The 14,364-nt window shown below is 42.3% G+C and overlaps 1 protein-coding gene and 1 gene segment (V, D, J or C); one reads left to right on the top strand and one right to left on the bottom strand.

Annotated features, from left to right (window-relative positions):
* The window catches only part of LOC110132584 (immunoglobulin kappa constant-like), an 87,407-nt gene that overhangs the window by 60,109 nt on the left and 12,934 nt on the right, over positions 1-14,364 (bottom strand).
* PUDP (pseudouridine 5'-phosphatase) lies at positions 1,319-3,007 on the top strand. The gene is given in 3 exon segments (XM_020886012.2): positions 1,319-2,103; positions 2,106-2,573; positions 2,576-3,007. Coding segments are annotated over 3 exon segments (621 nt in total). The 5' UTR covers positions 1,319-2,066; the 3' UTR covers positions 2,692-3,007.

The following is a 14,364-nucleotide window of genomic DNA, read 5'->3' as shown; positions in this document are numbered from 1 at the left end:
CCAATGGATTTTTTAAAATTCAAAGTCTATTTGCATATATTAATATTATTTATCTTCTCTACATGCCTGAGTTGTAATTTTTGTAAAACTATTTTTTATTCACTTATAGTTGAATTATTAAATCAGAGTGGATTGAAATCTGATTGATTATATTCTTTGTCGCCAAAGATGGAGAAGTTCTATATTGTCAGCAAAAACAAGACAGGGAGCTGACTGTAGCACAGATCATGAACTCCTCATTGTCAAATTCAGACTTAAATGGAAGGAAGTAGGCAGAACCACTAGACCATTCAGGTATGATCTAAATCATATCCCTTACGATTATACAGTAGAAGTGACAAATAGATTCAAGGCATTAGATCTGATAGACAGAGTGCCTGAAGAACTATGGATGGAGGTTTGTGACATTGTATAGGAGGCAGTGATCAAGATCATCCCCAAGAAAAATAAATACAAAAAGGCAAAATGGTTGTCTGATGAGGTCTTACAAATAGCTGTGAAAAGAAGAGAAGCTAAAGGCAAAGGACAAAAGGAGACATATACCCATTTGAATGCAGAGTTCCAAAGAATAGCAAGGAGAGATAAGAAAGCCTTTCTCAGTGATCAGTGCAAAGAAATAGAGGAAAACAATAAAATGGGAAAGACTAGCGATTTATTCAAGAAAATTAGAGATTCCAAGGGAACATTTCATGCACAGATGGGCACAATAAAGGACAGAAATGGTATGGACCTAACAGAAGCAGAGGGTATTAAGAAGAGGTGGCAAAAATACACAGATGAACTATACAAAAAAGATCTTCATGACCCAGATAATCACGATGGTGTGATCACTCACCTAGAGCCAGACATCTTGGAATACAAAGTCAAATGGGCCATAGGAAGCATCACTATGAACAAAGCTAGTGGCGGTGATGGAATTCCAGTTGATCTATTTCAAATCTTAAAAGATGATGCTGTGAAAGTGCTGCACTCAATATGACAGCAAATCTGGAAAACTCAGCAGTGGCTACAAGGCTGGAAAAGGTCAGTTTTCATTCCAATCTCAAAGAAGGCAATGCCAAAAAAGGTTCAAACTGCCACACAATTGCACTCATCCCATGGACTGCAGCCTACTAGGCTCCTCATGCACTTTCCAGTGCATGAAAGTGAAAAGTGAAAGTGAAGTCTCTCAGTCATGTCCGACTCCCTGCGATCCCATGGACTGCAGCCTACTAGGCTCCTCTGTCCATGGGATCGCAGGGAGTCGGACATGACTGAGAGACTTCACTTTCACTTTTCACTTTCATGCACTGGAAAAGGAAATGGCAACCCACTCCTGTGTTCTTGCCTTGAGAATCCCAGGGATGGCGGAGCCTGGTGGGCTGCTGTCTATGGGGTCGCACAGAGTGGGACACGACTTAGCAGCAACTTAGCAGCAGCAACAGCACACGCTAGTAAAGTAATGCTCAAAATTCTCCAAGCCAGGCTTCAACAGTAGGTGAACGGTGGACTTCTAGATGTTCAAGCTGGATTTAGAAAAGGCAGAGGAACCAGAGATCAAATTGCCAGCATCCATTGGATCATCCAAAAAAGCAAGAGAGTTCCAGAAAAACATCTACTCTGCTTTACTGACTATGCCAAAGCTTTTGACTGTGTGAGTCACAACACACTGTGGAAAACTGATAGGAATACCAGACCACCTGACCTGCCTCCTGAGAAATCTGTATTCAGGTCAACAGTTAGAACTGGACATGGAACAACAGACTGGTTCCAAATAGGAAAAGGAGTACGTCAAGGCTGTATATTGTCACCCTGGTTATTTAACTTATAGGCAGAGTGAATCATGCGAAATGCTGGGCTGGATGAAGCACAAACTGGAAACAAGATTGCCATGATAAATATCAATAAACTCAGAAATGCATTTGATACCACCCTTATGGCAGAAAGCGAAGAAGACCTAAAGAGCCTCTTGATGAAAGTGAAAGAGGAGAGTGAAAAAGTTGGCTTAAAACTGAAAATCCCCTGTCGCCCACAATGGCGGCAGAGCCCGCACTCCCTCTGCATCCCGTCATGCACCGCTTTTTAACATGGACGGCCTCCTTCTGGATACGAAGCGGTTCTACTCCCCATGTTTGAGGAAATCTGCAGTTGCTACGGGAAGAAGTACAGCTGGGATGTGAAGTCCCTGGTGATGGTCAACAAGGCGCTGGAGGCAGCCCAGGTCATCATAGACCCCGGTCAGCTCCCAGTGTCCAAAGAGGAGCTGGTGGAGGTCAGCCAGGCGAAGCTGAAGGTCTTCCCCGCGGCCGCTCTCATGGAGAAGCTGATCCGGCTCCTGCGGAAGCACGACATGCCGTGCGCCGTGGCCACCAGCTCAGGGACCGCGTCCTTCCAGATGAAGACCAGCAGGCACGAGGACTTCTTCAGCCTCTTCCGTCACATCGTGCTGGGCGACGATCCCGAGGTGAAGATCTGGAAGCCCGAGCCGGACATCTTCCTGGCCTGTGCGGGCCTGTTTTCTTCCGCTCCTCCCGCGGACAAGTGCCTGGTCCTCGAAGATGCGCCCAACGGGGTGGACGCGGCCCTCGCTGCTGGGTGCAGATGGTCATGGTCCCGGACAGAAACCTAAACCGAGACCTGACCACCAAGGCCACCCTTGTCTTGGATTCCCTGCAGGATTTCCTGCCTGAGCTGTTTGGCCTGCTGCCCTAGAGTGAGAGGCCACCGGGGCCCCGCCAGGAGTCGGCCGGAGGGAAGCCCAGAAAGCTGGAGTGAAGCCCAGCGCCCAGACCTCCACCGGAACCGGCCTTCAGCCTCCAAGCCTTCTCAGCCCAGGAGGGCCTGGCCCACACTCTCAACGGGGGCCGCAAACCCTCACTTGACACAGAGAAAGTAAACACAGCCCAGAACACAGATGGAAATTCTCACTCAAATAATCATGTTTAGTGTCTGAATAATTTAGCTTCATGTCCTTTATCTTCTTTGGTGTTCTCAACCCTGGCTGGCAACTGTAAAATATGTATGCATATATGTATGTGCTTGTATGTATATATATGTAGGTACATATTTATTTATATTTATAGACATCGAGTACTGTATCACTCTGTTTCATTTTAATGGGCAATAGCAACTGACGCAAGTGTGGTGGTAATTGTTTGGTTTGTAACCTGGGTGGGAAATGCACATCATAGATAAGCTTTTAATAAGCGAGTCTCTATCAGCAAACGTTGACATTCTTCCTGTGTCCTTTAAAGCGCTCTGGACCTGTAGTCAGAGCCCGTGACCTCTATCATCCATTGTTTCCTGTTAGTGTGAACATAATTTGTAGCCTACGTCTTAAATCGAGGTTCATATCTACGTTTGAGAACGTTTTCTACCTCAGAGAAATCATTTCCTTTAAGATCATTTATTTTTCTAGTACGCTCTTTGGTACAGATAGAATTGGACTAGACAATTCAGTCTTGGTACCACCAAGAACCCATTTGGGGAACAGTTTACCAAACATTATTGTCTGGTGATGTTAACCCCTTCTAATAGATTTCCTCCAGAAACCTGGCACGCTGCAGTCCATGGGGTCAAAGGAGTCAGACACAACTTAGCAACTCAACAGCAACAGACTTCCTCAGCCTTTCACGATGGGAACATCATTGAAAATGAGAATAATATAATCATGGGGTGTTCCTAGTGGTGTGCCCACACAAGTGTTCACTGTTATTGTCATTAAGCTGATTTTCAACAGTGTAAAGCCTTAGAAAAATGATAGAAAAGTGTGTGCCTGCGATGATTGTTCATGATTATTTCTGGCCTTTGACCAGTTTTGCACCATTTCAGCTAATTGATCTCAATATTTCTTGATGGCCTGTATATGTGTCTGTTCTTTGAATTCTCCCTGAAATTGCTTGTAACATTTTTCTGTTTCCCTCACCACTTAATTTCATTGAATAAAAGTTTTCATACTTAAAAAAAACCAATATTCAGAAAACTAAGATTATGGCATCTGGTCCCATCACTCCATGACAAATAGATGGGGAAACAATGGAAACAGTGATAGACTTTATTTTTGGGGGGCTCCAAAATCACTAAAGATGGTGACTACAGCCATGAAATTAAAAGACACTTGCTACTTGAAAGAAAGCCATGACAAACCTCGACAGTATATTAAAAAGCAGAGACATTACTTTGCCAACAAAGGTTTGTCTAGTTAAAGCTATGGTTTTTCCAGTAGTCATGTAGGGATGTGAGAGTTGGACTATAAAGAAAGCTGAGTGCCAAAGAATTGTTGCTTTTGAACTGTGGTTTTGGAGAAGACTCTTGAGAATCCCTCAGACTGCAAGGAAATCCAACCAGTCCATCCTAAAGGAAATCAGTCCTGAATGTTCATTGGAAAGACTGATGCTGAAGCTGAAACTCCAATACTTTGGCCACTTGATGCAAAGAACTGACTCATTTGAAAAGACCCTGATGCTGGGAAGGATTGAAGGCGGGAGGAGAAGGGGACGACAGAGGATGAGATGGTTAGATGGCATCACCAACTCAATGTGCATGAGTTTGAGTAAGCTCCGGGAATTGGTGACAAACAGGGAGGCCTGGCGTGCTGCAGTCCTTGGGGTCGCAAAGAGTTGGACACAATTGAGCAACTGAACTGACTGAAGAGTTCATTAAGTGGCAATTGGCCATGTGGTTATTGTTTGTGTTTATTATTGTTAGTAGTAGTAGTATTAGTAATAGTATCAGTAGTAGGAATAGTCATATTTCCTTGAATTTGTAATTGTAACAGTAGTAGAAATAGTCATATTCCTTGAATATGGGTTCTTTTTGTTGGTCTAGTTTTCTGTCTTTAAAAATACTTCTCAGAGTGCTTTTCAGAGAAAAGATTCAAAGACTGTGCCATGATGGAACTCTGCTTAATGTTATGTGGCAGCCTGGATGGGAGGGGAGTTTGGGGGAGAATGGATACGTGTATGTGTATGGCTGAGTTTCTTCGCTGTTCACATGAAACTATCATAACACTCTTAATTGATTATTCCCCAATACAAAATAAAAACTTAAAAAAATAAGTTACAAGGATATATTGTGCAACACAGGGAAAATAGCCAATATTTTATAATAAGTATAAATGAATGTAGAGCTTCCCTGGTGGTTCAGACTGTAAATAATCTGCCTGCAAAGCAGGGTACTCAGGTTCAATCTCTCTGTCTGGAAGACTCACGGAGGAGGGCATGGCAACCCACTCCTGTATTCTTGCTGGAGAATTTCATGGACAGAGGAGCCTGGAGGGCTATAGTTCATGGGGTCACAAAGAGTCAGACACAACTGAGAGATTTTCACATAAATGAATATAACTTTAAAAAATTGTGAATCTATGTTGTACACCAGAAACACATATCACACAACTATACCTCAGTAAAAAGATAATAACAAACTTTTTACACACTGTGAAAAGACCATGTTGTGGACAAACTCCTCTGCAGGCCTGAAATGGAAATCTCTTTTCAGAATAAATTAAATACAGGTTGGAGGGTTTTGTGTTGCCCAGAAAGGAAGGTTTCAAAGGACTGAAGTCCCTTGCAAGGATTATCCTTGCACCCTGCAAACCCTTCCTCAAAGTAAACCCTGCAGCTCTGAACAGACCACGTGGCACAGTGCAGCTGCTGTAACCACCAACTCTCAGCACATAACTGACCTGGGAGGAAGGTTTATGTTCGGGGCTGTAACACCGTGTGAGGAAGTACATGATCCTGCTGGCAGTAATACATGGCAGCATCATCAGCCTCTACCTTGCTGATCGTGAAAACAAATTCTGTCTCAGATTGAGTCGCAGTGAACCTCCCTGGGACACCACTATATTGGTTATCAGCATCATAGATGAGAATACTAGGAGCCTGGCCAGGTTTCTGCTTATACCAGCTTAAGTAATCACTAATGCTCTGATTGGCCCTGCAAGTGATGGAGATGCTCTCTCCTAGGGGCACAGCGATGTAGGCTGGAGTCTGGTGGAGCACAGCTTTCCCACTGGCAGCTGAGAAGGAAGCAAAACATAAAGTCACCACGGTTAACAAATCCCATGCCAGTTGCCTCTAGCAGAGTTTAGCTGCACTGGGGTCTCCAAGAAGGGATTGGGGGTCAGAGATCCACAGAGACCCTGGGCAGGATTTCCCAGTTAGCAGGGAAGAAGGCCCATCATCTCCAGGGGGTATCCCCTGCATACCCCTTCTCACCTGGGAACCAGAAGAACAGAAGGCAGGAGAGCTGAGTCAGGACACCCATGTTTCATCCAGGTCCTGCCTGAGGTTCTTTATTCTTGCCCAGAATCCCTTAGCAGCCTATTTATGAGGATCCTGAAGAGCAGAAATGGACTCTGGAGAAAGCATGCAAATCATGAGGAGTTAAGCAGTTCTGTCCTTGCAGCTGCAGAGCCAGTGCTGCTGCGGGGCTCAGGGCCTCCTGGGTGCTCACATCACGGATCCACATTCAGTCCCAGGGGTTTCTCTCTGGTATTTGTAAGATAAAATCATCTCTGCATTTTGTGTACTGGTCTAAAATCTAATTACAACAGGAAGGTCTTCTAAAAATTTAGAAAGAAAAATAGTTACATAGATCTCTAAGACTTAAACTTTAATTTGAACCTATTGTGTATTATATGAGCTATCAAGCTCTCGAGATGGGTGTGAAATATTGGTTCTAACTTCATAGATCCTTTTTAATCTTTTCTGCATTTCTCTAACACTTGCCTCATGATTTACAGTAAGGAGAAAGTACTGCTGTGACTTTTGCGTTTGTTCCAGTAAAGTTTTTTCAGGCTTTTAATTCAGGGCCTTTGTAACATGTCACACTTAGAAGCCTATTCCCTAGGGCCATATTTTAAAATGGAGGATTTTATCTGTTTATGGGCCAAGAAATTAATTAATTTAGAGCAGCAGTCCCCAATCTTTTTGGCATCAAGTACTGGTTGAGAGTCCCTTGGACTGCAAGGAGACCCAACCAGTCCATCCTAAAGGAGATCAGTCCTGGGTGCTCATTGGAAGGACTGATGCTGAAGCTGAAGCTCCAGTACTTTGGCCACCTCATGTGAAGAGTTGACTCACTGGAAAAGGCCCTGATGCTGGGAGGGATTGGGAGCAGGAGGAGGAGGGGACGACTGAGGATGAGATGGCTGGATGGCATCACCGACTTAACGGGCATGAGTTTGAAAACTCTGGGAGTTGGTGATGGACAGGGAGGCCTGGCGTGCTGCAATTCATGGGTTCACAAAGAGTCGGACACGACTGAGCGACTGAACTAAACTGGTGTCATGGAAAAAAATTTTTCCAAGGATGGGATAGGGGGAGTAGTTTGGGGATGGTTCAAGCACAGTAGGGTTTGCACTCTTATGAGAATCTAATTCTGTGCTGATCTGACAGGAGATGGACCTCAGGCAGTAAGGTGAGCAATGAGGAGCAGTTGTAAACATAGATGAGGCTTGCTCACTTGCCTGCCCCCCCCATCTCCTGCTGTGTGGCCCAGTTCCTAACAGGCCTCGGACTGGTAGCATTCCATGGCCTGGGGTTTGGGAACCCCAGATTTAGAGTGTCATGACCAGATAATTTAATGACAATAGCTAGAATAATGGAATAAAATGGAATAGAGTAAAAAACGAGTATGTGATATGGTCTTATGGTAAGTCTGTTTTGTGGATTTTTAAAATATGTATTATACCTATGTTGTGTATATGCGTGTGCTGTGCTGTGCTTGGTCACTCAGTTGTGTCTGACTCTTTGCAACCCCGTGGACTGTAGCCAGGCTCTTCTGTCCATGGGGATTCTCTGGGCAAGAATACTGGAGTGGGTTGTCATGCCCTACTCCAGGGGATCTTCCCAACCCAGAGATCGAACCGAGGTCTCCCTCATTGCAGGCAGATTCTTTACCATCTAAGCCACCAGGGAAGCCCATATATGTGTGTGACTGTGATCTAAAAACTTAAGGGGCACTGGCTTAAGGATGCCTACTTTACCCAGTGTAGATGTCTTGTCTTTCTAAGATAGCATTAGAGACCCTGACAAAGTGGAGATGTATGTGCAAATCAGTCTCTGGGAGGTGAATGGGCATCGTGCTTGATTTTCTCCTAGCTAATTGATAGAAGGAAACAGCTCTCATCCCCATTAGTATTGATCTTCAAGTTTTCTCCCCAAAACATCATGGACTTTAGTTACCTCGAGTGATCTGTCATGTTCTATCACCTGGTTAACTGTTTAAGAATTTTAGAGCCAAGTATTAGAAACTGTCCTTCTCCAGTACCTAGTGAATTAAAGTTTACAAAGCATTCAAGTGACTCAGGTCAAAAGAAATTTATCTGGCTAGAAAAATCTCGTTCTTCTAACTAAAGAGCTAATAGTCCTATTTAAGGCAAAAGACAAGAAAACAGAATTTCATGCCTCAGGCAGTGAATGTAAAATACTTGGTAACCAGTTGTTACAGACTGGTGAATATCACATTTTTAAATATATATACCAGATTAATCAAAGAAATTTCTTAAGAGAAAAATTTCCTTGAAATAATAGGAGAGAATGAACAAGGGATATTTTCATATTAATATATTATCTTTTTTCTGAATGGTCATAAATTCTTATCATATCAACTTTTTCTCATCATGTATTTGGCTAGCCATAGTCTTGAATCTACAGTTTAAAAGGAAATTCTGTATGTTATAATGAGAACAAGTCTACTCTTTTAATGTCTCTGTACCTATGACTGACATTTTCCTGGGCTTTCATCAAAGATGATCACTGTGTGTGGATGGGCCTAGAGTCTGTCATACGGAGTGAAGTAAGTCAGAAAGAAAAAGACGAATGTCATATATCAATGCATGTATGTGAAATCTAGAAAAACAGTACTGCTGAACCTATTTGCAGGACAGGAATAGAGACACAGATGTAGAGAATGGACATGTGGACACAGGGCCGGGGAAGGGGAGTACGGGATGAATTGAGGGTAGCATTGACATATATACACACCATATGTAAAATAGATAGCTAGTGGGAAGTTGCTGTATAGCCTAGGGAGCCCAGCTCAATGTTCTGTGATGACCTAGAGGGGTGGGATATCGGGTGGGGGGGAGGGTGGTCCACGAGGGAGGGTATATATGTATATATATAGCTGATTCATTGGAAAAGACCCTGATGCTGGGAAAGATTGAAGGTGGGAGGAGAAAGGGATGACAGAGGATGAGATGGTTGAATGGCATCACTGACTTTATGGACATAAATTTGAGCAAGCTCCACGAATTGGTGATGGACAGGGAAGCCCAGTGTGCTGCAGTCTGTGGGATCTCAAAGAGTCGGACACGACTGAGCAACTGCACTTATAACTGACCCACTTCATTGTACAGAGGACGTGAACACAACATTGTAAAGCAATTATACTCCAATTTTTTTAAAAAGTGAAAAAAAAATATGGTCATTGTAGAAAATGGTGCTGGATCAGAACCCCTCAGGGGTATTAATTTTAAACTTTCTGCCTCTGGAGCTATGAGAGAATAAATTTGTTTTGTCTTAGGTCTCTAAGTTTGTGATACTTGGTTATGGCAGGCCTGGGAAACGAATCACTCACTACCTAATATGGAAACTTCTGTAGTGAAAAAACAAGAATGGAAATAAGGCTGTATTTTCTTCTGTTGTAAATCAATTCTTTTTTTTTAAATTAATTTTCGGTTGTGTTGGATCTTCGTTGCTGTATATGGGCTTTTTCTAGTTGCGATGGTGGGGGATGCTCTTCATTGCGGTGTGTGAGTTTTTCCTTGTGGTGGCTTCTCTTGTTGAGGAGCACAGGATTTAGGCACACGGGCTTCAGGAGTTGTGGCTCATGGGCTTAGCTGTCCTGGGGCCTGTGGAATCTTTCAGGACCAGGGATCAAACCCATGCCCATGTCCCTTGTATTGGCAGGCATATTTTTATCCACTATACCACCAGAGAAGTTCCAAATCAACTCTTTAAAAGGCTACTTTTACAAAGTATTTTTTTTTTTACTTAGCCTTTATTTTTTATTTATTTTTTATTACTTAGTCTTTTTTTTTCCATTTATTTTTATTAGTAGGAGGCTAATTACTTTACAATATTGTAGTGGCTTTTGCCATACATTGACAGGAATCAGCCATGGATTTACATGTGTTCCCCATCCCGATCCCCCCTCCCGCCTCCCTCTCCATCCCATCCCTCTGGGTCTTCTCAGTGCACCAGCCCTGAGCATTTGTCTCATGCATCCAACCTGGGCCGGTGATCTGTTTCACCCTTGATAGTCAACTTGTTTCAATGCTATTCTCTCTGAACATCCCATCCTTGCTTTCTTCCACAGAGTCCAAAAGTCTGTTCTATACATCTGTGTCTCTTTTTCTGTTTTGCATATAGGCTTATTGTTACCATCTTTTAAAATTCCATATATATGCATTAGTATACTGTATTGGTCTTTATCTTTCTGGCTTACTTCACTCTGTATAATGGGCTCCAGTTTCATCCATCTCATTAGAACTGATTCAAATGTATTCCTTTTAATGGCTGAGTAATATTCCATAGTGTATATGTACCACAGCTTCCTTATCCATTCGTCTGCTGATGGGCATCTAGGTTGCTTCCATGTCCTGGCTATTATAAAGAGAACAAAGTATACTTTAGCTTGAATTTCTGTGTATTTCAAGGCAACAGATGGTAAAATAAAAGACCAATCAGAATTTGAAACTTTGTGTTTGCTATCCAAAAGTCTACAAGCAATAAATCCTGGAGAGGGTGTGGAGAAAAGGGAACCCTCTTACACTGCTGGTGTGATAACTGAGATAAGCCATCTATCAAAGGGAGCTCCCCACCTGCAGGTCACTGGACTGAATTCCTGAGCCCTGAGACCTATGAATGAAGTGGGTCATCTTTCCTAAGTAACTGCACCTGTTATTGGCTATAGGAAAAATTCACTGATAAATATTCTAGTTTAAAGGGAGCTCAGAGAAGGTTTTGCAAGTGTCTTTATTACCTGAGTTGGTGGGGAAAAAAGTATGTTAGTCGCTCAGTCATGTCTGACTGCTTATGACCCCGCCAGGCTCCTATGTCCATGGGATTTCCCAGGCAAGAATAGTGGAGTGGGTTGCCATTCTCTTCTCTGGGGGATCTTTCCAATCCAGGGATCAAACCCATGTCTTTTATATCTCCTGCTTGGCAGGTAGATTCTTTACCACTAATGCCACATGGGAAGCCACTCTGTTTATGGAAATATTATCTTTACATGCCTGATTTTTCTGTTTTCTCAAGGCCATATTCTCTCTTCCTGTTATTTATTTCAAGTTAAGCAACATTTTGTGATTTTGGCTACTATCCCAATATATTCAATTTCAAAAAAGAGTGTAAGATTGTGATGCACCGAGGGGCCTCTGCAAGTGACCTACAACATCCCCCTCTTTCTGTGTCATAGTCTTCACCAGAGGATAAGTCCTTTTTCTTTCTAGAATGTTCCTCAGACTCATAGACCTAAACATCACATGCCCCTTCCCAGAGGATAAAACATATGCCTCTAACTCTTGGACAAAACAGACATGGAGGGCAGTGGTGCCCCCAGAACTCACCCCCATCCTCCTTCTCATCCCCACTCCATCCTCACCTGGGACCCAGAACAGGAGGAGCCTCAGGAGCTGAGCAGAATTTCATTTTGAGAGTTTATCTGATGAGTCAAAGCAAGACTAGAGCTGATCTTTTATCTAAGACTTAAAGTTCTCACCTGAAGTGTTTTCTTAGGGACCAAAATACAAATGCCCTGGTGGGTGCTGTCACGTGGAGGGCGCCAATGGGAGGATAAGGGCTTTCGCGAGAGGGTGGAGAAATAGAAAATGTCTGTGTTTGAGGGAAAACCAGAGATAAAATCAATGCTTCCCAATGGGAAAGAGATGTAATTAAATGTTTCCTTCATTTCCTTAGCCAGTTTTCTAGTTCTTTAGTACTTTTCCAGTTACATTTATACTTCTCTTTAATAAGCTTGCTGCTGCTGCTGCCAAGTCGCCTTCAGTCGTGTCCGACTCTGTGTGACCCGGTAGACGGAAGCCCACCAGGCTCCCCCTTCCCTGGGATTCTCCGGGCAAGAACACTGGAGTGGGTTGCCATTTCCTTCTCCAGTGCATGAAAGTGAAAAGGGAAAGTGAAGTCTCTTAGTCGTGTCCGACTCCTAGCGACCCCATGGACTGCAGCCTACCAGGCTCCTCGGTCCAGGCAAGAGTACTGGAGTGGGTTGCCATTGCCTTCTCCTTAATAAGCTTAAGTTTCATAAATATTCAATGATGCTTATTCTCTTTTCATGTTTATTTAAACCATGAAATAAATGTTTGTACTTTTTTGTACTCAGTTTGTACTTTTTAAAAAATTGAGATTAAAACAAATGCAGGGTAAATGGCAGAAATCTTATTGTGCAACTGAGTCAAGTTTATATAAGTTCATTGACCAGATCTTTTCCAAACACCTCTCTCAAGGAGTTTTTGGGTCAATAATGATTCCTATTGCAACAAGGTAGTTATTGTCACATCTATCACAATAGTTTGGTTTTTCCTGGACTTGAACATTATGTAAATTGAAGCACGCATTTTTTGTTTCTATCTTCTTTACCTTTGTTATTCCTTCCTGTGGATTTGAGTCAGTTGATCTGAAGGGTTTTCTTTTGTAATTTTTATAGGCATACCTGCTAGCAGTAACGTCTCTTTACTTTTGTTTATTAGGGGATATTTTTACATTTCTTTGTTTTCAAAAGATAGTTTCATGATAAAATTCTTGTTGCCCTTTTTTTTTTTTCCTTTTGGCACTTTAAATCTGTCACTGTTTTGTAATATCCACTGGTCACGATAAAAATTTAGTCAATGAGAGCAGTCCCTCCTTATTTGGAGTTTCACCTTCTGCAGTTTTGGTCACCAGCAGTCAGCTGCATTTTGAAATTACTGCTCTCTGCAGGGATCTGGTGGAAGTATGGTCAGGTCATGTGGAAATCTGTTATAAACAATGTGAAGAAAATCTTTCCTGGAGAAGTAAATGAGAATTGATTTAACATTATAGAATTACTATTTCACAAATCATAGAGTACTTGATTGTTAGATTCAAAGAAGGAGCACTCATTCATTTTCAGGCTAAACCGTGTGAGAACTTGTGGACTAGAGAATGAATGGAGAATCACATTGATTGATTTGCATGTATTGAAGAATTTTTGCATCCCTGAGATAAATCCCACTGGATTGTGGTGTATGATCCTTTTAATGTGTTGTTGGATTCAGTTTACTAGTATTTTGTTGAGGATTTTCCACTCTATGTTCGTCAGTGATATTGGCCTGTAATTTTCTTGTTTGTGAAATCTTTGCTGCTTTTGGTATCAGGATGATGCTGCCTCTTAGAATGAGTTTGGGAGTATTTCACTCTCTGCCATTTTTGGAAGAGTTTGAGAAGGATAAGTGCTATATCTTCTCTAAACGTTTGATAGAATTCATCTGTGAAGCCATCTGGATCTGGACTTTGGTTTGTTGGAAGATTTTTAACACAGTTTCAATTTCATTGCTTGTGACTGGTCTGTTCAAATTTTCTATTTCTTCCTGGAATGAATGGAGAGAGTGCTGGGCAAGGGGAGAAAGAGCTGTGTAATAAAGGGCCTTTATTAAGGCACCTTCACAAAACCCTAAAAGACACAGGCTTCTTTGCCTTGTGTGGAACCAGAGAGCAGAGTGAGGACCAGAGGCTCTACTTCCAGCCTTTAGACTGTATGCATTCAATATAGTTTAAAGAAGCAATTTAAACCTCCCCATAACTAGTGACATAAAACCATGATATACTTGGTTTAGAGAATACAGAGAAGTGTCCATTCCTTCTGTAAGCATCTAGTGGACACCATGTCCTGTGAGATTTCTAAATGGAGTGAAGCTTAGATCTAATCAGAACTGAGACCTTAAGGATCAACTTTCTTGTGCAGCCATCACCCTGTCCTCACAATACCTTCCAGGGGAACTGAGGGATGCAGTGAGACAGAAACCAAAAATTGACACATAGGTTAAACTAGCAGAGAACAATGAAAGTGTGGTATAAGCAGAGACTAACTGAATAGCTGAGGATCCCAATCTTGACCACACCACAGTAACTCCATTGCCAAGTAGAAATCTTTTACTTTCTCTTCTTTTGTCTCTCTCAAAAAACTGCTTTATTGATGTTATTCCAAATTGTAAGACAATCTCTGTACATTCAGGAATTAGAGCTTTGTCCACAGCACAGTGGTTAATACACTGAACCTTGAAATCAAACCATCTCAGTTGGATTGGAGCTCCATAACTTACTTGGTTGTATGATATCAATCAAAATTTTAAACTCTTTTTACCCCAGTATCCACACTTGTGAAATTGTGAAAACAGTATTA

The sequence above is a fragment of the Odocoileus virginianus genome, chromosome 2 (assembly GCF_023699985.2).
Source record: "Odocoileus virginianus isolate 20LAN1187 ecotype Illinois chromosome 2, Ovbor_1.2, whole genome shotgun sequence".
In the NCBI taxonomy this organism is placed as follows: Eukaryota; Metazoa; Chordata; class Mammalia; order Artiodactyla; family Cervidae; genus Odocoileus; species Odocoileus virginianus.
This window is presented reverse-complemented; position numbering and strand designations above follow the sequence as displayed.